This window comes from Archocentrus centrarchus, chromosome 15 (genome assembly GCF_007364275.1).
Source record: "Archocentrus centrarchus isolate MPI-CPG fArcCen1 chromosome 15, fArcCen1, whole genome shotgun sequence".
Taxonomy (NCBI): Eukaryota; Metazoa; Chordata; class Actinopteri; order Cichliformes; family Cichlidae; genus Archocentrus; species Archocentrus centrarchus.
This window is the reverse complement of record NC_044360.1, coordinates 8980533-9005642: the sequence shown is the minus strand read 5'-3', so window position 1 is coordinate 9005642 and position 25110 is coordinate 8980533. Positions and strand designations below refer to the sequence as shown.

Here is a 25110-nt window from a genome sequence, read left to right as displayed (position 1 = left end):
ACAATAAATACACAATTTCTTTTTTTTTTTACATCTCTGCAATATTTTTCACTGCTAGTGACAATATGGACATAGCAAGAATCAGCAGCAATAGCATGTGAATCCATTGCTCTGTTAAATGGCATTTTTTTAAAGTCTTGTTTTTGCCACATAATTGTGGTTAATTCTGATCAATCAGTTCAACTTTCAGCCATTACAATGCTTAAGCAATTTGTATCTGGATATGTTCCAGGTTTTTATGGCTGTTTCAAGGAAGTACAGAATTCCTGCTTAGAGTGCTTGGGAATGTTGGGAAACTCCTATATCATTCTGCAAGTGCTTGTTTGTGGGGTTAGAGGGGAAAATACAAGTTCATGGATCAAACCTGGAGAACAGCTACAAACAGTATCTGCACCACCAGAATGGTACACAGTCTAACATGTTGGGGTAACCCCCCCCAAGAAAAAAAAAAAAAAAAATTATACTAACGCAGCTAACCTGTTATTCCATGTTGGGATTTTGAGCCTGAACATTTAATTAAATCACACTACAACACCCAAACAAGGCAGCAGTGTGGCAGAAAGCCAGAAGAGGATGAAAGAGGCTTCCATCTTGCTGACACTGAGAGGCAGTAGAGGAAGTTTTTAAAAAAAAAAAAAAAAAAAAAAAAAAAAAAAAAGGAAGGATGAGAGCGAGTATTTCATACATCACAAACACAAGTAGCTGAGTCAGACTGGGTCCTCAACAGTAGTTCTGGCCACGGCAGCCAGAACAGAACAGAAATCAATGATGCACTTCAATCTGTTGGAAGACGTCTTGGTCCCGTCACCTCACACTAAACTCAGCAGGTTGAGTATGAATGCATGGCAACCTGGTGATGCTAGTTTTGCTTACATATAGGCAGACAAAGGAGAGACAAACAAAAAGCAAAGGCCATGTGCAGTGAAGCAAAATAAAGAATTAAAGACCATTTTTTTGTTTGTGGTTTTTTTCTTTTCTTTTTTTTTTTTTGCTTCCCATCAGAGCTGAAGGAGGCAGGTAATGCATGAATCTCAACAGGATTTGGCTTCAGTGCACTCCTTAGAAACAGTAGTGTAATGGGCTACTTTTTGTGCAACAAACTGCTGCCCGACCCCTCAGTGATGTTTCTGCAGTTGAACAAAAGGAACTTCCTTGAGTTGCTGGTGGTAAAAATCCCTCATTCAGGAGTAACTTTTTCTGCAAAGGTATCCTATTTTTAAGAACTGCTGCACAAACTGTTTCCCAGTGCACTACTGTCCCCAGGACATAATGCTACAGTAGCTATTCACGCAAACACACAATAACAAAATACACTAAAATACTTTGTGTCTCTGCTTCCTGACACAGGGCTGATTACAGAAATCAGCAGACCCCATTAACGGAAACCATAAATAAAAGATTACAATATTAAAACCTCTATGATAAGGGGATCATGGGAAATTTAGGAGATGGATGTTAGAGGTCGTCAATATTTACAGGTGTTAAATTATTAAAAATGGCTTTTATCAGTTTCTGTGTTTTCTCTTAGTGTTCCTTTAGTGGCCTCTACGAATGGGACCTTTCAGCAGCTTCAAAAGTTGTCGATGTCACAGCATTAAGAGTTGATGACATCACGGCCTCCAAGGGCAGGTGACATCGTCTTGTCAAGATGTTGATGTTGTCCTGACAGAATTTCTTTCAGGGGTCCTCTGTTGTCTTGAGCAGCTCCATCAGTGCTCCCACAGCTCCAAAGTAACCCTGGAGCAAAAAAGACAAACACGTGAATACACTTCTCACACACACTGAGATCACTTCAATGTAGAATTATCTTTAAAATGTTATTATAAGCTCTCAATGGTTTGGCCCCCCCATGGGCCCTCTGACATGCTCACTGTCTACACCCCAGTAGACTTAGGTCATCAGGTACAGATTCTTTAACTGTTTCCAGAATTAGACCTAAGTATGCTGAGGGTGCTTTCAGTTATTCTGGTCCTGTTCTTAGGAACAAGCTGCTTGCTGACCCGAGATCAATTACAACTGTGTGTACATTTAAAAACAGTAGTTAAAAACAACTTTTTTATTCGTACATGCCTACACTCAGTAATATTTTTATTTTTTGCTTTGTTTTACTATGTTTTGCTGTTCTCACTTCCTTGAGGCACTGTAAACCTACACTGGTCTTTATCTTAATTGTTAAGCACATTGAGTTTGCATGTAATGAAATGTGACATAAAAAAAAAATTGCCATTGCTCACCTCATGTTCCAGGAAGAGGGCTCTTAGTTGGCCTTTAGACCAGAAGTCCATGGCATAGGCTAGCAGCTTTGTGGACACTGTGTTGATACGAAGGAAGTTCCCAACAAACACCACACGTTCGATTTTCTGATAAGAAAAAGAACAAATGAAAATTTAGAGAAACTGTGACCCATTGTGTGTGTGTGTGTGTGTGTGAAATCAAGCTGAATGCAATAACAACACAATAAATCCTCTAGAGCCCAAATGATATATTGGCCAACATTAGTCATAGTATTAGCTATAGTTTTGTTGATATATCTGTATTGGCATTTATAACGGCTGATAAATGAAAATGTAAAAAGTAAATGATGCCACAAGAGAAACATTCTTCAACCATGTTATGAGTGTTGCATAGTTTGTCCACCAGAGGGCACTCTACAACTTCCCGTTGGCAACACAAAGGCAACAATCAGCTGATCCCAGCAGGTACAGGTAACACAGGTAATGCACAACTTGTAGTGATAATAAAAACAAGATAATTTTGAAATGCCTCTGTCATATTATCTCAGTAAGGACTCTGTCTGAAAGCAAAAAGTATCTGCTAATATATTGGCTTTTTAAATCATCAAATACCTCTATGTGGCTTTAAAAATCATATATTGGTCGGGGTCTAAAATCCACATTTATGGGCTAACAATTAATAAACTGCAAAGTTCAAAAAGCTCCCATCTTGGCCCAGGACACTCTCACAAAAGTGATTCTACATTGCAGGTGTTTCACTTCCTAGTTAAAGAAAAATGTTTTAAAAACTCCATCGTCCTTATCATGACATTGACATTAATCCATGTCATCGTACATTTCTGTCCCCTTTTATTTTCTTTAATTCAAACTGACACTAATAAAAGGTGTAATCTGCAAATACAACAATAAAGAAAATATGTTAAATAAATAAATGCATTTTTCAACCACAACCACACTGTGGTGCTAGAGAGCCAAACAAGCTACCAAACAAACTGATGAAATCTGGTAAAATACCACACACACACACACACACACACACACACACACACACACACACACACACACACACACACACACACACACACACACACACACACACACAAAATCTTATAATAAATTGTGCTGCGGCCTGCATTGTGTATGTAATTCTAACTGTATGATTAGCAGGGCGAGTGTTTGTTTGTCAGTGTAGCTTAACCAGCACACACATAATGGTCAAATACAGGACTTAAATCCAGTTATCTTGGTTTTTTATGTACAATAAGATAAATCACTTTATCAGTATGACTTTCAAAAGCCATTTAAAGAAACCCTCCTATACCAACCCTATAGTGAGCATGTGTTTCTTCGCTGCAGCTCTGCATGCAATGATAGCCCTGTACAATGCTGCTTGATCGCCATGCCACAAGGCAACACTGTAAAGAAGCTCACAGCATGTAGAAATACTCCAGACAGATCCTTCACCTCACTTTTAGCAGTTACTGTCACAGTTTTGTTGTTGTTTTATGTAACATTCCAGTTGACTATTAAAACTAAAATAATGTTTTGTTTGTTTTGTTTTATAAATTGTCAGCTAGTAACCTCAACCCCAGAATTGTCTTCTTCCAGCTCACAGCTGAGTGAATAAAACACACTACAATGCACAGCTGTGCTCAAAAGCGTGCTGGGAGGAAATCTGGTGATTTTGTTGCTGTTATAAGAAAATCTGTGTGATTTACAACATCAACAAATCCAAAAAACTTCCAAAAAAAGACTTAAAGATATTATTTTTTTTGCTTCTTAAAAATGCAAAAAATACCCCACACAACAACAAAACAACTTACATCTCTTTTCTATGATTAAACAGTTATATAAAGCTTAATATGTAAATTGTCAATGTGTTTTTGACTAGCATTTGTTGATTTCATGTTTTAAGTAATCCTGAGTAGCCAGTAAAGCGTAGTGTGTAGATTACTGATGTGCTGACTAAGTAACTCTGGTCAGTGTGCCTGTTCCTGAGTACTTCAACAAAAAATATCATAATGAATTATGTGACAGTAGATATAATCATGCAAGTATCTGTACTGCATAACCTTGATGTACCTGTTATGGTTGGTACAGCATAGTTTTGTGTGTGTGTGTGTGTGTGTGTGTGTGTGTGTGTGTGTGTGTGTGTGTGTGTGTGTGTGTGTACCTCGTTGACTGCACACATGCGTGCTATGGATCCTATGTTATTAGTGATGGTGACCAGCGTGGCTCTGGCCAGGTCCTCCTTACTGATGCTGTCTCGCTTTTCTTTGCTCATCATGTGACCAAAACTGTAAGAGAGACCATATAAAAGGCAAGTTGTAAAAGACATGCTCCTGTTTGATGAACTCTTAACCTGTAGATTGCACAATAACACACTGTGTGTGTTTGTGTTTTTCAGACAAGAACACCATAACAAGACACTGATTACAACCTGATAACTGTGATAAAATGTGTTTTTGCCGTGTTTTATGGATCAAACTCTGAACCCAGAGGTTCAGGTTTACTATATACATGCTAAACTAAGCCTGTGTGTGTAGCATTATTCATTTACTGGTATGGTTTTTTGTTGGTTGTTTTTTTTGCACTAAACTGTGTCCCCTCATTTTAGATAATTCGTCTCATCCCATCAGGTTGCAATTTACTCATTCACCTGAGAACATCAATCAGAGCTTTCAGCTCACTCACCAAATCCCACGGTCATTTCATCCACTTTACATGATTAGATTATTGATTAATCAGCTGTCAGTGTAGGTTTATCTAGCTATTAATCTGTAACAAGAATTAAGATTCATTTCAGTGTTGTACCCACATCCATGAAGTTTTTTTCCACCATTTTTATTTTTAATCTGTCTTCCATAACTACAACAAATCTATAATTCACAGCTGCTGAACAGTAACAGTACCGTCTAGGGCAGCAGGAAAGCAGCCAGCTGAAAGGAACTCCTATAACATCTCCTGTGACATCTACAAAAATACTGTCAGCTGCTAGTGCTACCCCTCAGCCTCCGCGCAGCACAAGCTTTAGGTGGCACGAATCCGCTAGAAGTACAAGTTAAAGAACCCATAATTACCAGGTCTCAGTAGAGCTTAATGGGGTGCATATGAGCCTCCGAGGCTTTATTTATGATATCAATTCAAAAACAAATGGCTAAATAAGAACCAGGAATAAGAAATGCTAAAATCATAATAAATATACACTACTGAGAATACTGTCACTTTCTGCAATTGACATTATAGTAAGAACTAAGTCGTCAGAGATTTTTAGTAGATGTGTCTATGGCATCAGTTTGAAAATCCTAGGTGGCATCTTTCTCAAGTTACCGTGTTCACAAGATTATCAGAAAACTTGACCTCTGACCTTTACATTGAGGTCAAGGTCACCAAGATTCAAACTTGTTTGAGATGTTTAGTAAATCCATATATGGTATCAATTTGAACCTACATGACACTGTTCTTGAGTTATTGTGTTCACAAGACTTTTCAGAAAACTTGACCTCTGACTTTGACCTTAAGCTCTATAAGGTCAAATTCACCAAGATTCAAACTTGTCTGAGATGTTTAGTAGATGCATCTATGTGACATTGTTCTCAAGTTATTGTGTTCACAAAGTTGAAAGTTGGCTGCCCACCCAGCGGGGTGACAACAATAAAATTACAAGCGTCAAATACAGTCATGTGAAAAAGAAAGTTTTTCAACAACTCTGTGAAAACCTAAGTTCTGCGTCCATAGAAATGAAGACGGTAAGTAGCAACCAGATGCTGCTAAACAAATACACTTGATTAACTGATCATGAGTCATCAGCAAGTGTGATCACCTCTATAAAAGCAGGCATTTTGGCAGTTTGCTGTTCTGCAGCATTCAGGATTGTGTTAACACAATGCCACAATATTCCCAGGAGTGGACATCCCAGTAAAAATCCTAAGACACTCTACAGGCCTCAGTATGTTAAATGTTAAGGTTCATGACAGTATGATTAGAAAAACACTGAATTTGTTTTGAAGGGTTGCCAGAAGAAATCTCCTTTTCAATAAAAAAAGAGTATGGTAGCACAGTTTAAGTTTACAAAGTTGCAAACAAACTGCGAGTGCAAAGTGGAGATGTTTGGCCATAATTCACAGCGCCACATCTGGTGAAAACCAAACACAACAACACCTCTTACTAACTGTCATGCGTGGTGGCTGAGCAGTGAAGAGCTGACATTGTTTTGCAGCCATATGACCCGGGCATCAAACACTCATTGATTTGACCGTGAACATCTCTGTATACCAAAGTATTCCAGGTCAAATGTGAAGCCATCTGTCAGACAGCTAAAACTTGGCCCAAATTTGGTCATGCAACAGGACAACAATCCCAAGCACACAGAACAGCTGAAAACAAACAAACAAAAATAAATAAATAAATAATAACCGAGGTGTTGCAGTGGTCCAGTCAAAGTCCAGAACACAATCCAACTGAAATATAGTGAAGGGACCTTAAGAGGCCTGTGGATAAACAAAAGCCCACAAACTTCAGTGAACTGAAAAAATATTATAAAGAAGAGTTGGCCAAAATTCTTCCACAACAATGTAAGAGACTGATGAAGTCATACATATACTGTTCAATTCAAGTTATTGCTGCTAAAGGTGGTTCTACAAGCTACTAAAATCATGGAATTTATTGAATTCTTGAAATAACTGCAGAGTCCTGTGAAAACTTAATGAAAACCAGCGCGGTCGTCATGTCAGAAGTGAAGAGATCAGATCAATAATCAGATAAATAAAAGATGTGCATCCTGGTCAAAGTTCAGTAATAAAAACCCAACACAGCTGTTCACTGCATCCCTCTGTATTTACGTTACTGCTCCTCAGTCTCTATTCATCTGTACCACTAAGAATAGCTTTAAAAAAGGAAGAGCGTCATTTAATGGGTTAATGTTAAAAAAAAAAAACGGAGGATAATTACCAATGAATAAAATGTGCTGGATGTTTGTCTTGCTCCATAACACCCTTTTTATGGTTCAAAAGAGTTCAACAGACTCAGAAGTTTAAATGGATAATATCAGTATATTTATCAATTACCATTTATACATTTAGCATTGAGAGGAGAGTTACCTGGATGCTACAGCAGAGCCCTGTAGGCCAAATCTCTCGTAGTCTCCCCCGTAGATATCTTTCACCAGTTTGTCCACATTTGTAGAATCACCTTTGCTAGCCATTTCCAAAGCCTCCTCAAACGTCTCGCAGCCTGTCAGCAGACAGCAAAGCCCCAGGAATGTACCACCTCCCAGACTGGAGGAAAGAAAAAGAGGAGACAAAAAACATGAATTATGAATTATAGAAAAAAAAGGGAGAAAAATGCATTTGAGATTGACAGAGGCAGTGGAAAAGGTGTGAACAGTTTAACGGTGACAGGAAGACGCTACAAATAATGCCAATATGAACTCCAACCTTGGAACAAACCAAGGCCAAAACAATATGTCACACATGTTCCTTCAACTGCAAAGCATGTCACCAAAATATCTTAAGAAAAATCTTAAGACGTATGCTTTCTATGGCCTTTCAGTGACTTACAATTTTAGCATTCAAGATTTATGTTTTTTATCATTTATCTCCATACAGATCATCTTATTTTTCTTTGCATACATTCTGATATTGCCTGTCAGAAAATGTGTACAGCACTTTGGTGAATTAAGGTTATTTTTAAACATACTATATAAATGCTACAAAATAAACACCTTGTTGGTGCCTGAATAAGGGAGGAAAAACAGAGCCAACATCAGACTGCTATTTTGAACTAAAATATCATACACAACTCACAACATGTAATTGCAGTTTGCTCATGTTTCTCTTCCTTGGCGAAGTGCACCAGATTGAAATGAAAGCCTTACACACACACACACACACACACACACACACACACACACACACACACACACACACACACACACACTCTGATGTCATGGTGAGCAGCTGCAATAACACACACTTGCCATTTACAGAACAAGGAAGTAACAAATGACCAATGGTGTACTGTGACAGCACATGAAAACCCACACAGGGACTGGCTGGCTGTAGTTGAAAAAATAGTTTATTAGGTGAACTAAGATGTCACAGAATGCCAGAATAATCAGGAGGCTGAGTAAATGCTCAAATCAATGAAAAAAAACAAAACAACAACAAAAAAAAAAAAAAAAACATCAACATGCTCACATAATAGCTAGGAGGAACTTTAAGTTCTTAAAGGTTTTTACAGGTCATTATGTGATTACATCTAGCTCTACTATTGCATAAGAACTAAGGTACACAAGGTGATAATAGAGGTGATTCGGCATATCTGCCGGATCTACTAAAGACATAAAAGAGCCACCCTCACCTTTTGTACACATTCTTGTACAAATACGTATCACGCAGAACTTCACTTTCAAAACACACTGTCGTAGGACTTAAGATGGACTTCACCACAACAAACAACTCCAATCCTTGTATTTTTTTGAGTTTTGAACTCACTCGGGCCCAGTTGACAACATTTTACCAAACATATCTGTGTGTGCCCGTTCCCTTCCCTTCTCAGCGGGACTTATTTTCCAACACTGGCACTTTTTTATTTAATAAACTTTTGCAATTCTGCTTCTAAATAGTGTGTGTGCGCACCCTTAAAGAGGTGCCCATTCTCCTCACCTGGTCCCAGTCACCCTTTTGTAGTTGTCCTCGGAATACACTGCCAGTATGGAGACCCCTGAACCGATGTTGACCAGCAGCATAGGGAAGGGGTTGTCCAAGGTGCAGGGCTTCTTCACACAGCTCTGGGTGTCTGATGGGTTCTGGAAGTAGTAGCACTCAGGGTGTCCGTTGAAGCCCACCCGATCGACAAACAGCAGCCCACGAATCAAGCAGTCCAGCTCGTCCAGCTTAAGCAGCTCCAGGTCAGCCATCTGCTCACAAATATAGAAGGTTTCAAACATTCAGATGGCACTATTTTATCTGAAAGGGATTTAAACAGTTTCTGATGATTTAAAGTAAAATATTAAAACTGTCCTTGAAACCCTTGATTTGTCAGTTTTACTGCATTAAGATGAATTTCAAAGCACATCTACACTGAAAATGACATTTAAAAATTTAAATGTTCTTTGTCCAGATGCACGCTGTGGTAGGGTTTAAGAAATAATCTGCCTGTATGAACATTCCTGTAAAAGCATATAACATGATAATAGATGTAAAGTATGAATGCTTCTATCGGTGTAAACACTGAGAAGAGAACTGGTTGCTTGTAGAAAACTATATACCCGAAGAACAGCAATAGGCTGATGACCTGTACAGGGTGTACCATGTACATGTACATAAATCTAAGCTGCAGGTATGTCCATAATCTCAACTCCTTCTGAAACCCTACGCCATAACCTGACATACACCTCCTTAGAAATGTAACTTCATGTTGTGCCACTGTGCTGCAAGGATTGTGATTGGCGTGTTCAGTAGCATTGATTCCTCCCATGTATTTCCAACTATTTTTCATTGCAGTTTTTTTAATGGATCAGTCAGAATGAATGAATGAAAAACCTCAATGAAATGACTCAGTTATCACCAAATTCCCAGAGGCTATTTAACTATTGGAAAGGACAAAGCAGCGGGAAAACTTAAGGGACAAACATGTTTGCCTCCAAAAAAGGATATTTGCCCAATGCACACGTATGGTTACACTGTAGGATGTATGAAGACTCTCTGCAAAAAGTCTAAATTGGCCATTAATTGCAAATGGTAACCACAGTGGATGGATCCACACATTTAATTTGACACAGATTTTTACTGATATGAACCTCCCAGGGATTTGTGTCTCCTCTGAGTCATGAACTAGAGAACTTTTGCATGTTAGGCAAATGTGTTACCCACCACACTACAGATTTTGTTTCTCTCAGCTAAGAATTAACTAATCACTGTAACTCTGTCAGTAACCAGAATTTTTACTCAGTGCTTCATTATCTCTGTATATACTGCACACTCACTGTTCTGAAGTCATTCTCAAACTTGTAGGCTCCGCCTCCAGTGGCGCAGAGTGTCGTGTGCAGGCTGGAGAAGTTCTTGTCCCGTCCCATCTGAATAAAGCGCGGCATAGCCTGTGTTGGGAAGCGAATGAAGTGCAGGTTTCCTGTCCTGCCGCACATGGTCAGGTTCCTCAGCTCCAGGTGAACGTCACGCACACCTGTTTTACCTGAATGACAAAGGAATGATTTTTACATTACAGAATTGAGGGCCGATTCGCGTTGTGATTTTAAGATCATTTTAGCAATCAAGTTACCCAAAAAACTTCTTACCATGGTCTACTAAAGCTGAATTTGAAGTTGATAACAAAATTCATCTCATACATTATAAAACTCTAGCATATATCCTGGTATCATCTTTCCCAGTCAGCCATACCTCCATGAATCTGCATGTGTAAATAGTCATACCATAGGCCACGTTGGAGGTGAGGTAGCGGCGGATTGACTTGAGGTTTTCCACTTCCTCCTGTTCTTCCTCTGCCGTTATATCGACTGGCTCAAAGTACACCAGCTTGACCAAGGTCCCACCAATGTCCATACCAAACCAGGGGAAGGCTGGAGAAGGAAATGAAAAAAAAATTCTTAATTAAAAAAAAAAAAAATACCACAACATTACACAGATAAAATATCAAAAAACATCTTGAATTCTGGTTGTTCTGTTAATACATAAACAAACATACTTCCTTTTGCCAAAACAAAGAAAATACCCCTGACTCACGACGGACTCTGTTAAGTGCAGCCCTAGAGCAGAGCTGCATGAAAAAAACATTAACACCAAAGACATTAATCCTTAATAGAAATCTATGCAAGAACTCCATACCAGCAATGGCAGTCATCTCCCCATCCCTTTACCCAAAGAGCCAATTAAAAGATAAACCGGGAAAGATATGAGCCATCTGTGTTGTTGCACTGACACATGTGTGGTGACATGTGTCAACTGTGTGGTAAAGGGCACATCTGCTCATTATTATCTCAGTCTATGGATATCATTATAAAGATGTAAGGAAATAAAATGACTGTTTTTCCCGGCTAATTGTACCATAACATAAATTTGTTCAGTGCTCTGCCAGTATGAACCAGACATGTTGACTCTGTTGGTTCTCTGCACTGAGCTGTTAATGAAGATATATTGTTGCGTAACAACAATATATAGCATAACTTTTTTGCATCATACTGAACAGGCAATTCTATCCACGCAGTTTATTAATGATGCCTCCTTATTCATTTAGATTGGAGCTTCAAACTATCTGACCAAATAGCTACCGAGAAGCAGTAAAGATGTCCACACTGCCAAGATGGCAATCTTGCTTCTAGGATGGCTTTAGTACCAGCACTGTACACAGAATGATAGAAAAACCTGAGAGAGGGGAAACAATCTGGTCTTGATAGTTTTTTGGGCAGAACACTGAGTTCAGCACAAAAAAGGAAAAATTTCCAGAGCCACTGGCCAGAAAAAAAAACACATCTCAATGAGAGCTAAGATTACCATAGAAACAGTTACCACTGCCCATCATCTCCTGTTCACTCTGTATCTCACACTCTTCAGTCTCCTATTTTCCCCTTAGTTTCTCCTCTCCACCTCTCAGCCACAGTCTCATACACACATCCATCTTCCTTTTGTCTCCTCTCCCACTTCCTCCCCCCTCTGTCTAAACATTTTTCCTTCTTGTTCCCTCAGCTTCAATCAAATCTTTACTTTAGACATGAGTAACAAGCGTTAATACACATTAAAAAAAAAATTGTCCATTTCCCCTTCAGAAAGGACTAGGAAGAAGCAACTGCGTATTAGTTCATGCTTGTAACTGAGGTAATGATTGTAAATGAGAAGTGGTTCTCAAACATTTCACCTGGTAAAATAAATGTGTGGTTTTTTTTTTAAAACCTACCCCTATCTAGCTTATCATATGTATCTGTTTTGACTATACAATCTAATTTATTTTACTTTACATTCTCTTTCGCTCCTCCTCATATCTTTCCTTTGCTTCTTGTCTCTCAATAGATTTAATTAAATTAACATTTACATGGCCAGGATGAAAGAAGACTGACAGTGCAGGATGATTTTAATTCACCACAAAGCAACAACTAAATTTAACTTACAGGTATCTGCTTTTCTTAACATTTCGCTTCAGCTTAGTATGCTTAATTTGCAGAATTAAGAGGTTGATTAGTAACAGGATTAATACAACTTACAAGTGCAACTATTCTGACACCAAATTGCTTTAGTCATTTTGGAAGCAAAAATAACACACTGGTTCCACTGCTCCTAGTGTGATCTTTTTTTTTTCTTGCCTCTCTGTTCTATGTTATTGATGATTTTTTTATTTTGTTTTGTGTTTTTAAGGAATGTTAGTCAAAAAGAACATAATAGTTAATGAAACATATGAGTGACAGATAACTAAACTTGGATTTGAACCACTGATGTTGGCACATGAGAAAAACTAAACATAAAATTGTTTTCAAATAATCAAAGAGATTTAGGCATTGTATGCAATTTGTGGATCACTGAAATGTCAAAAATAACAAAACAAAATGTTTCTAAAATGATTTTAAACTGTTATAAGACACAACACAGCAAAAAGTCAGAAAACAAGACTTCAAACTTAATTTTGTTTCCTTTTCAAGCTGTGCATACTCTATATTGCTATATTTAGAAACCAACTACTTTGGCACGTCAGCAAATTAAAAAAATTCTGGTTGAACTCTTGGTAAACAATGGTTTGATAATAAAGTGAGGTTACTCTGAACAAAATTGGAAAAAGAAAAAAAAAAAACACACAGCATACCTTTAGCCTCTAAAACATTAAAGTTTAACAGTTTAACTGTGTTTACAGAGGTTAGACAAGAATGATAAGGAAGGTTTCCCAAATGACATTTAAAACCAGCAGTGTCGTTTGTCTGTAGCTTGGACCAATGGAAACCATGTGCTGGTCTTCAAGACAACCATGCTCACTTAAACCCCGTGCTGCAGCATTCAACAAAAGAATGTGTTGAAGCCAACTATTTAGTGCATGACTGGTAAACGGCGCAGAGACAATACAAGCCAAGGTCCTTCGCATATAAACAAAATCCTACAGACACACTGCTCGGATTTTAAACATGTGAAGCATGTTTCTATAAAGCCTCAGCTGATCACGCTATTCTAAGATGTATGATGCACACACTGACACCTGTGATGTGTACTTACTTTATACATCAGCACATGGAATTTACGTTATAGGTAACGGTTTATATTTTTCACTGTAAATACAGAATAAGCAGTTAGATGTTAACAATACATTTTATTTGAACTTGAAGAGAAAAAAGCTGAAAAAAACAACCTAGTGTCCTTGCAATTATCAAACCCATAATAATAAGACAAAGAAAAAATTGCAAAAAGTATTAAATATATATAATTTTTTAAAAATTGTTTTAACTTAATGTAAATTAGACTTGGAACAACACTGAGATCTATGGAGATTTCATTTCATCCTTATGCAATGTAATGAAAGAATGAACTTTGTGATTACCAGCATAAGAGAACAGTGGGCACTATAGGTCTGCATGTGACTGTTCATGGCCCACTCTGTGCCTTCATCGTGGCCCTTGCATGATGATCACAGTGACTATTTCACAACTGACAGCTGAAGTTAACAGACTGACTCTGTCTGGATTACTGAGGCAAAGTCCACTTTCAATTTATAGCCAACAAATTTGAGCTCAGGATTCCACATCAAAGGAGGATGATTCGTAAACATATTTCATTTGTTAGCAGCTGGAGTTAGCAACACAAGAATTTTGCATAGTCACATGTTTCTTCTCTTGAAATTAAGATGGAACTAAAAATTTACTGGCATATCCAGCTGTAGTACAAATAAGCAGCAAGATGCAAACCTCAAGCTCATGTTTATGGTGAATCGTGTCACATTTGATGCATTGTATGAACAAATGTATTGGGCCACATATTGTAATCTTTGAATTCAGGTGTTTTCAGCGCCATTGCCACAGGTGTATAAATCACTGCTATTGTTTTCAATATCAGCAAATTGTCAGTGACCATAGGTTATTCAGGACTCATTTTTTCTGTGCAAACCATTTTAAAAACAATGTACACTCATACAAGACTTTTATACCTTCGGCCACCTTACCTAGTGGAAACTACAACAAATTGTATGAGTGATAGTCTTGTTGTTAAGGTTAGCCACTGCAATGCTAACCTTAGGTGATTGAAAAGGGGATTAGCCTCTTTCAATCACCTACCACCAGATTCACTGTTTTGTGGACTTCTCTGCCACTGAGCCCTTTCACCCAGTGACCTGCTCTAAAGCCTGTAAATCAGAACAGACAGGCATTGATTTTCCACTGCCTGCTGTGGAACCTGCACCTGCCAGATTTTTTTTTTTTTAACTAAAATTTTCCATTTGTGACAACATTAATCGCATGTTCATGAGTGTCACTTTATCCCACGAAACAAAGAAAGAAGAATTATTTTTTCTTGTTATGCTTTTTCTTTCTCTGTCTTTTAATAAAGTACATGCTCATAATAGACATGACAGCTTTTTTTACTGAGGTCAGCTGCACCTTCAAAGCTGCAAAATGAATAGATAACAAGACAAACTACAACAGCAGAAGTATGGTGAATTGTTACTAACATTTCTGCCTTCCTCCTTCAAAGAAAAAAAAATCTCCTTTTCTGATATAATGAAAAGCAACACTTCAAGCAAAAGCAACAGAGGCCAGGCAGGGTACATAGCAGGGTCTGCCTCAAGTGACAATCATGTTTTTCTCCACAGCCTCAGCCAGAAAAGCAAACTCACAACCAGTACATAATTCAAATTCACAATTTAAATTTATATAAACAAATGTAATTAATTAATTTTTATATTCCAGTACAAAAAAAAATCATGACTTGTTGCATGAAATAAACATAAATAATCTAGGGATATTTTGAGCTGCATAGACACCGCAACTGTGTTAACATCATTACTGTGACCTTTTAATGGTTTGTGTGAAAACTACAAGTTTACCGTTTCCCTTTTTAGAATTTTATGTTGTCATTGTGGAAATCCCTTAAAAACACATTAAAGGCACACTGATAATGCTAATAACAGAGGCATCAGCTGTGGCTCAGATGGCAGAGCAGGGTGGCCACTAATTGTAGGCTTGGTGTTTCAATCCCCAGCCCCTTCTGTTGATGTCATGTGGACTGAACCTGAGGCACTGAAATTGTTAACATGGGCAGACAAGTATCATGCACGGCAGCTGCACCACTAGTGTGTGTGTGCTTGAATAAGAGGCAAAAACTATAAGGTGCGTTGTAGTGGAAAGCAGTAACCCTGTTTCCAGCCCTGTTAAGAGATAATGTGCAAAATGTAATAGCACAATGATTGATAATCACTTTATCATTTAAGACAACATATCAAATGTTGAAAATGAGGAACTTTGGTTTCTATTCGCTTACACTGTATTGCTTAACTGGGAACTGGCAAGAGCAATTGCTGAAATTTTGAAAGTTTTTTTTTTTTTTTTTTTCCCCCATTCTAGCTTGATACAAAATTTCTATTGCTCAACAGTTCTGTTGCACATTTAATTTCATAATGTTTTCAATGGATGACAGGACTCACCTACAGCCAGGTTGGATTACCAGCCCAACTCTTTTGTATTACATGCAGATTTTGTTGTGGCATTGTGTTGCTAAGTAAGCCCTTCCCCAAAGAATACATTGTTACTCCAAACTTTTATGTACAATTCAGCCTTAATGAATCTTTCATAGATCCATGCAACTGTAATCCATGTAGAATTTGGTGTGGCATTATTTGGCTAAGCAAGCCCTTCCTCGAAGAAGACACTGTTCCACTAAAACATTTACATATTGTTCAGCATAAATGATGCCTTTTACAAATGTGCAAACCTCATTCAATCGCAAGTACTAGCTTTTCAACTGTCAGCAGATCACAAGTTGGATGGTCCATCTCCTCTTTGTCCCAGAAAACACAGTATCCATGATTTCTAATAAACAAACAAACAGAATTTTAGTTTGACAGACCACCTGGACAGTATTTTATATCACCTCAGTCTATCATAAATGAACTCAAGCTCAGAGAGGATAATAAACTGGGATTTGCAGTTTGTTTGTGTTTTCTTTAGCAGGTAGAGGGATTTTTTAAATTTTATTTATTTTATTTTTTTTTTGGCTTATTGGACAAAAAACAGGGGAGAGAGACCAAGGAGCACATGCAACAAAAGGTACCGCTTTAGATTTCAGTGAGAGAAGCTACATTTTATTCATCAAGGCCACTACAGCACTGAGAAATATAACTGGTAGAGCGAAGGTAGTCATCAATCACAATCAATGTTGTGTGTGCATTAAAATCAGACACCCAAAAGACTGCAAAGTCAAAGCTGTTAACCATAGATGACAGAGATTAAAATTGTTAATGAATGTGTAAAAGCCTGTAAGCCTTTTACCATTTCTCTTTGTTACTAACACGTGTAGAGTACATAAAAGTATGTAAGATTGTTTCGTTGTGTTTTTTTGTTTTTTTTTTAACTACCTATGTGACTTCTTGAAAGAACATATTTGGTATCTTAATGGGAATCTTGTAGCTAAATAAAGCATGAATTTAAAAAAAGGACATCAAAGAGATATCAGTTTAATTGAACATGAATTATCTGTTGTGACAAATGCTTGTTTTGTCAGTTTGGCATTATAGGTCAAGACAAACTACCACCCATAGTAAAATATTCTAAAGAACTTTTCCAACATGCCAACATTGGCTGCGTTGGGCCAAAGTTTCCACTTCATGAAAAATGCATTCACAACTGATGTGTCACTGTTTGGTCCTGAGGGTGTCAGTATCTCTACCTTCCTAGGGGAGGTCATGTGATTAGCAAACATGAATTTATAGCCTGGTCATTGAGTACTTATTTTGTGAATACTGTATTTCATTTACATCCCTGCAATAGACTAGTAATCTCACTCTATGACAGATGAGGTAGGTTTCAGCAGCCCTGAATTTGATAAGTAGAAGAAAATGGATGGATGGATGGATGGATGGATGGATGGATGGATGTCATTAACACAGAAGTGAAACTCCACTCACTGCAAAGCAAAGAGGAAGACTACAGCTAGCTGTTTCCATCCTTTTTTTTACTATTTTGTAGTACAGTGGTTCCCAAAGTCAAGAGTGCTGCAGCCCACTTGAAAACCCCATGTCTAGGTGCTAAGTTCTACACACCTGTGACCATGGAAGTGATTGGAATACCTGAATTCATTGGCATATCCACTATATTGTCATAAGTATTCTTATGGCAATATAGTGGATATACAGCAACCCATTAAATTTCCTATTGCTTCACCTTTAAGCTTGGATTTCATAAAGGGCTTGGTGCTTGTATGTGTACGGAAGAATGCAAGCATGGAAGCATGCAAAAAGAGCAGGGCATGGCAAAGGACAGGACACAAGTATTGCTGGTGTCCCATATGACATAAATAAGTGCGTGACTTCCTCCTTCAAAGTAAATACTGTAGACATGGATGATTCGCACCCAGCGTACTCACAGCTGAGGTAAACAGTGGACTGACAGCCTACACAGATAGAAAAGACTCCACAGTGGCTCTGGTCCGGAGCCACTTTGCTATCTGAGTACAGTCATTTCAGATGAATGGCAGGCATATTTTTTAGGTGATTTGGGGTAAAAACATAAAATATGACAAAATATTCAGTTGACACATATCTGTTTTTTTTATTTCTGATTTACTGCTAAGTATTGATATAATTAAAATACACTATATTGCCAAATGTACTAGCTCATCTGCCTTCACGCACATGTGAACTTATTCCATAGGGTTTAATATGCTATCGGCCCACCCTTTGCAGCTCTAACAGCTTCAACTCTTAAGGAAAGGCTTTCCGCAAGGTTTAGGAATGTGTTTATGGGAATTTTTGACAGTTTTTCTAGAAGCACATTTGTGAGGTCAGACACTGAGGCTAGAAAAAGAAAACCTGGCTCACAGTCTCCAGTCTAATTCATCCTGAAGGTGTTCTATTGGGTTGAGGTCAGGACTCTATGCAGCCCAGTCAAAACCTTCCACACCAAACTCGCTCATTCATGTCTTTATGGACCTTGCTTTGTGCATTGGTGCACAGTCATGTTGGAACAAGAAGGGGCCATCCCCAAACTGTTCCCACAAAGGTACACTGAAACATTAAGAGTTGCTTTCAATGGAGCTAAGGGGCCAAGCTAACTAAGGGAATTAAGGGAACAACCCCACACCATAATCCCCCCCTCTACCAAACTTTACATTTGGCACCATGCAGTCAGACAGGTCCATTCTCCTTGTAATCACCAAACCCAGACTTGTCCATTGGATTGCAAGACAGAAAAGCGTGATTCATCTTTCCAGAGAACACATCTCTGCTGCTCTAGAGCCCAGTGCAGGCATACTTTACAGTGTAAAGAATGCCTGCACTGCAACAGTCACCTGTTAGTGGTGTATACTTTACACCACTAACAGGTGACTATAGAATAGTAGTGAGGAAATTTCACGACTGACACAAGTGGCATCCTGTCACCACGCTGGAATTCACTGAGCTCCTGAGAGCGACCCATTCTTTCGCAAATGTTTGTAGAAGCAGTCTGCATGCCTAGGTGTTTGATTTTATACACCTGTGGCTGTGGAAGTGATTGGAACACCTGAATTCAGTTATTTGGATGGGTGAGTAAATCTAGTCTATGTTAAAATATAATGTATAAAAATATTTTTTTTTGCACGAAGAGTAACAGAAACACACCAACCAGCCACAGCTGTTATGGGGTACAGTCTAAATTTAATGTTCTTGTTCTTTGCTGACTAAAATGTATTTCTCCTATAGTGGCCACTGTAGCTAGGATTATGCACGTGAATTCTTAGTATTATTACAAACTTGTTAAAAATAACAGTTCTGGTATTTTTCCTTTGGTGGAAGGCCAAAACCCACATTTAAATATCAAGTATTACCTTGTACCATGTTCTGCACTGTAACCATCAACTGCTTTTTTTCCCTTTCATTTTGTAATATCATAGAAAATTATTATTATTTTTCAATTTTTTGTGCAATTAATCCATGTCACAAATTTGTGAAGAACAAAAAAAAGATCTGAGAATGCTGGAAACACTTTGCTAAATGATCAATCAATTTTTAAAACAGCTGCTTTTCAGTTTTCTATGGATAAACAAATCTTAACTGATGCTGAAATCATGGTTGAGTAGTGGTAGCATGTTGGACGGCCCAGCTACCTGTCTATTGATGATGGAGGCGGCATACAAAGTATGTGGTACAACCAGTCTGTGGGCTACTCTTGCTTGTGCTGTTGTTCATCATCAGCCAGCCGCAGGGAACAGCAAGATAACAGTTATCACATACAAAGACCTGAAGTGAAATCAAATGCTAAAAACAATGAAAAGTGTCCACTGCACCCACAGCCTATACTTTTCATAATGTATTCTTTTAATCTTTGATTTTTTTTTTCCACGCATCTTCCATTCCTGGTGAACTCTACTGTCATTCCCTTCGCTATTCCAGCACAATTGTCAACCAATCAGCATTTGATCAATGCACAGCTTCATCAACATCCATCATTACAGTTAGGATTTTGGAAGACTGCAATGGAGTAAGTTTGTGTTGGGTGAAAACCCCTCTCTGTACACTATCTGCAGGGAAATATATGCGCAAACAGACACAATTGCAGTATCATAAACAATGCATGACTCGTAGTCCAGGCTCACATGTAAATCTATTCCTAGTGCTTCCGTGATTAAAAGAAACTTTAAGATGCTATGGTGGGCTTCATGGTTTTCATCAATAACCAAGAAAAAAGTAATCACATTAACTGATTATGTCTATCACTTAAACTACAAATACTAAAATCAACTACACCTATAACATCCACCTCTCCTTCTACCACTGCTATGATGGCCTAATCATCACATTTATATTTACTACTAGCACATCGGGTACCTTTACTAAGTTTGTGTATCAATAATAAATATATACTAAAGCTCATATACATTCAATAGATCATGAGCGCTAGAAAGGGAATTACTATGAACCTGAAAATTTGACTGCTATCAGGTCTATTTTCTCTGATAGAAGAAACAGAAAGATCAGGAAGAGAGCAGTCTTTCTGCTCATTAGAAATGTAAACAAGCTATAGGACTGCCCACAGTTTCAATGTGGAGGAGAACTTTTGGTTGGTTTTCGAGTTTCATGGGTCAGACACTTCCCCTCATCTTAATTTACATAATCTCTGACACAATCTCCTCCCTCCCAATTTGCCAAACATTTAGTGAAACTGAATCCATCAACGACAGTCAGTAGTAAAACACTGATTGAAGCTGTGGCGCACCTTCTGAACAAACCTGTATTTCTTTATGAGAGATACTCTGTTACAAAACTAATGATTATGCTCAGAAAGTAAAGGCTGATTCAAATGAGATTGAAACTGGGTGTGGCATAGTTACTTTATTAAAGGTCTTTAAAATGAAAAAGTCACCACCTGAATGTATCTAAAACTATGAGGAGTTTCACTTGTGGGAAAGTTTCAGCTTAGTCTTGTAGTTAAGGTGAAATTATTTTCTATTACAAAGCGGGCAACAATAAAACAAATATTTACAGTTTATAAAGATTTTACAACAAGTTCACCCCTAATTACCCTTTATCGTTCAAGTATCATACAGGCTGCTTGGACTAGTTTTTAGTCATTTTGGCTGTAAAGTTACAAAATTCTCATCCTTCAAGAAACATTTAAATTTTCTTTGGCTGAGGAATTAGTGTAATGTGAAGCACATATGGTAAAATGTAGGAGAAGCTGGTTTTTCTGTCTGTGTTCAGACAAGACTACCTTGTGAATGCTTTGTGCTAGAGTGATACACCAACTATCACCATAAAGCTCATCTTCTATCCAAAATCATTTGAAATTTTCTCTACCATGAATGCTAATAGAGTCATGGTCATTTAAAGAGCACTTGTAAGATGGGCCCGCTGCCAGGACCATGTTAAAAAAAGGTTTCAGGAACACACAAAAATGCCCACAAACCAGTTTTAGGGAAACTACAGAATGATATGATAACACTCATATCAGAAACTCAGCATTGAAATAAAGTGCACTTCAGCAATGGATACAGACCAAATTTAATTTAGTCCACAACTTTTCCAAATGTTATACAACCAGATCTTAAAGTTGTAATTACTAGTATGTTTGCACTGTGTTGAAACACTGTCTTTAACTTGTCTGTATGTCTTAACCATCAGTATTTGTTTGTTTGAACAAACATGATAAAAACCTAAAGTGCAGGTTTAAAATAAAAAGTTGAAGTGAAAAGTTAACAAAAAACTGTGAAAACAAGTATCAAGTTGCTGCCAAGTTGTTTCTGGTGCTAATAAGGGGCATTACAAGCAATGTTACCCGAAAGTAACCCCAACCCAAAACCACTTCAAAAAAAATCACACCCCCGAGGGAACACATTCCAGGTTCAGCCCTCAGTGAGGAAAAGCTTAGAAAGTTATCCGGGATTGACAGGATGGCTGGCCTCCATCCGAGGATAACTCAAACATAAAGCAGAGCAGCTCTGACCGGACATTTCAAAGTTTACAGATGCAATAGTCTTTTATTGTGTAATCTGGGCTAATTCTCTTTTAGGTTCTTCCTTCCAGTGGCATTACTTCTCTCGTGATTTGTGGATCAGTTATTACAGAAAGCCAGATCATATTGTGAAATATAAAAAAGTATGTTATAATAGTTTATGGTAAAGTTTTATCATGGTGATTTTAATGTTTTCTTACTAGCGTTTCTCATATCACTCACAGACACAAACCTCAAAGTACATATTATTTATCTACATTGGTGCATCTAACAGTCTGTAAACATGTCTTTGCCACCAAAAGAAGCTATGGTGGCAAAGTCTTATCTCCTTGTGATGGATTTTCTTTCTACAGAATAACCACTCATAATTTTAATTCTCTGATTAGTCATTCATAAAGACTGTAAAATCATTCTATAATAAAAAAAAAAAAAATTTTTACAGGTTGATTTCTTTCCATCTGTGAATAAAGTGCAGCAGTACTACAAAAAAATATTGATATTGCTACACAACAGCAAAGTACTTATGACAATGAAAGGATTGTATGTATCACAGCATATGAATATTTAAATCTCTTACCATATACAAGCCACTTTGGAAAAAGCTTGCAACTACAACTGTTTTCTTAGTAAACAAATAAAACCGATCACTTAAAAAAATATGTATACATAGTGTATTTAAGATCTCATAATGTTAATGTAGAACAAGCTTCTCACAGGTTAAAGTGACAAAAAAAAAAATCACTTGAAAGCAGAAACCAGGACTCATGTCATCAGCCTTTGTCTCTCCCAAATAGTTACTAATAGATTCACTGAATGGTGTCATGCTGACTTATAAACAAAGGCCTTTAACGCCCATGTGGTCACTCCGCGAGCATCTCCACAGAACAGGAACAAGGTTTACCATGACAGTCACACAAACCCACTGGCTTTCACTGAACGCTCCAGTCCATGAACATGGAGAGCAATTGGCTGTGTGCAAAAGCTTTACTGACTTTAATTAACTGTTATCTCTATGTAATTAGGAGTAATTATGTATAAGTTGTAATGCCTAGACATTCTCGGGACACAGAAACAAAAACAAAACAAAACAATCACACTTACCAGGTTTCTTTTCACTTATAAGTTTCATAATGCTGCAAAATATTAACTCACAGATGGGTCCAAAATAATAATAATAAAAAAGAAAAACGTTTTTAAAAAATTATCTACGAAGAAAGCCGTAGTCAGTCCTGGTGATCAGAAAAGACTTTACTCGGCGAAGAAAACGACACTTTCACACATTGTAGAACTAGAAGTTCAAACTTCACCGGATGATCCTCACGCCTATCATCCGAATATATTCCGTAAATAATGGGGCGGAACTTCGACACATTCGCCCTTACTCTTGTAGACAAGAGTACAATGCTTATTGGCTGAGATAAGCCAGGCCCACTTATCAGGAGCTTTTTCACCACCGGAAACCAACCAATCACAGCGCTCCAAATGCAACCTGAGGTTCATTAAAAACAAAAGAGGGGTCTCCCTGACGACGGCAGGCTTGAAGATTGCGTGTCGAGCTAATTTGTCCATTATGATCGGACATCAGTCTGAGCTCTGAAGCGGACAACGCAGCTATGATAGAGTAAAACTATGTAACAGAGAGGCAGAGCTCACGTTGAGTGACAGCCTTTGCAATCACATCATTGCAACACTACGCGATTGTGCAAACCCCGGCCGGTTGGTATTGCCCTAACCAGGCTAATATGTGGCACAAGTAACAGCAGATACAGAAAATCCATATCAGAACAAAAACAGCTTAAAAAACAAACTTTACTTACGTGGTCTGTGCCGCCTCACAGACTCTGTCCTCCTCCGTAGCCTGCACCTCTTGGCCGGGGACCCGTTGCACTCTGCATCGTGCAGATGATGCATGTTTTCAAACGTGCCGCTTCCGCTGGGTACGCTGCTTGAGCCGAAAGCGTTGCTGCTGCTGCAGCAGCTGCTGCCGTTAGTGGCCACCATGACATGGCCGTGAAAAACCCTCTGGCTCTGCCCATTGTTGACATGAAAAGGTCCCGACGCTCCTTTCTTGTCCACCATTGACTTGGCTTTATCCATGGCAGCAGCTAGCCTAGCTTAGCTTAGCATCTGTGGGGGGAACAAAACGTAAGATCCCCGGCCGCTAGCAGTGACCAACCGGGCTACTTTAGCTTAGCCAGCTAATACTAGCCCGTCTTGTAAGGTAATGAGGCACTCTTGCGACCAGCTAACGTCTTGATGTAACGTATGTTAATCTAAAATATGTGGCTAAATTATGTCGTATATTTTACTATAATGTCCTTTAAAACGAAACTGCGAACAGACGCTAAAATACAGTGTTTCCTTTGAGGTCACTCGCGGTCATTTCCCTAAACTGAGATCCTGGCAGGCAGCAGCGGCCGGCGCGCGAGTGTGTTGGTGGACTGCTACGTCACACCAGCTCCTCCAGTCCAGGCCTGAACCCGTTCACCTCCTCCAACCGGTTTTCTCTGCTGTCTGCAGTATATGCACCGCAGTTCTTCACTTTAACACAAAGACATGCAGCAATGGACTCGTTCACTGCCGCCTTCGGTATAACAATGAACCGCGGCTGCTTCCTGCTGGATTATTATTCAACTAAATCTACGGTGCCAATCCTTGTAGCGGTGGGCGCTTTATATATAAGCGTCGCTGTTGGCCGTCATCCTCATTCCCCGCAGTCCTCTCCACGCGTGATGCGCGCACAAAGCTGCCAGTCAATATATCAGTCATGAAAATGAACTGCAGTGACCCTGCAGTTGCATGCAAAAAGCACATTCAGCTGCAAAGTCTGTCTCTTGGCGAGTGTTTTATCGCAGTTGTTTTAAAATCAGTATCTGATTTTTGATTATTAGACCTATTTTATAGTTCTTCTCCAAAAAACATTTGGACAATAAAATATAATAAATACCTAATAAAAAGTATTTATGTAAGACATTGAGGTAAAGAGAAAAGAGTGGACCTGAGTTCAAACACAGCATTACATAATGAGCACAGTTCAGATAAGATACAAAGGTCAAACAGCAATATCAGCTTATTGAAGGAAACTAGAGCAAATAACACTGACATCAAACCAGACAGAGGGCTCTGTATAGGTCTTAATAAAATCTGTAAAATAGTCCATCTTAGAAGCATCACCATATAATGAAGCAATTACATGAGAACTACAATGAAAGTTAGACCACACTCACCAGTATTTATTTATGAAGACATAAA

At 38.3% G+C, this 25110-nt stretch overlaps 1 protein-coding gene across 2 annotated transcripts; it reads right to left on the bottom strand.

Moving 5' to 3' along the window:
- Positions 1 to 638: 638 nt before the first annotated feature.
- Positions 639 to 24600, bottom strand: pank1a (pantothenate kinase 1a). 2 transcript variants are annotated; one of them, XM_030748272.1, is made up of 9 exons: positions 22960 to 23164; positions 16145 to 16242; positions 10666 to 10812; positions 10222 to 10427; positions 8900 to 9153; positions 7334 to 7510; positions 4408 to 4531; positions 2235 to 2360; positions 639 to 1737 (listed from the first exon to the last, which is right to left on the bottom strand). In XM_030748272.1, exons 3-9 carry the CDS (start codon positions 10793 to 10795, stop codon positions 1678 to 1680), a joined length of 1077 nt encoding a protein of 358 aa, XP_030604132.1. In that variant the 5' UTR covers positions 10796 to 10812; positions 16145 to 16242; positions 22960 to 23164; the 3' UTR covers positions 639 to 1677. The 2 variants fall into 2 exon arrangements, with proteins under 2 accessions (XP_030604132.1, XP_030604131.1); XM_030748271.1 differs by lacking the exons at positions 16145 to 16242; positions 22960 to 23164 and adding an exon at positions 23676 to 24600.
- Positions 24601 to 25110: the final 510 nt, after the last annotated feature.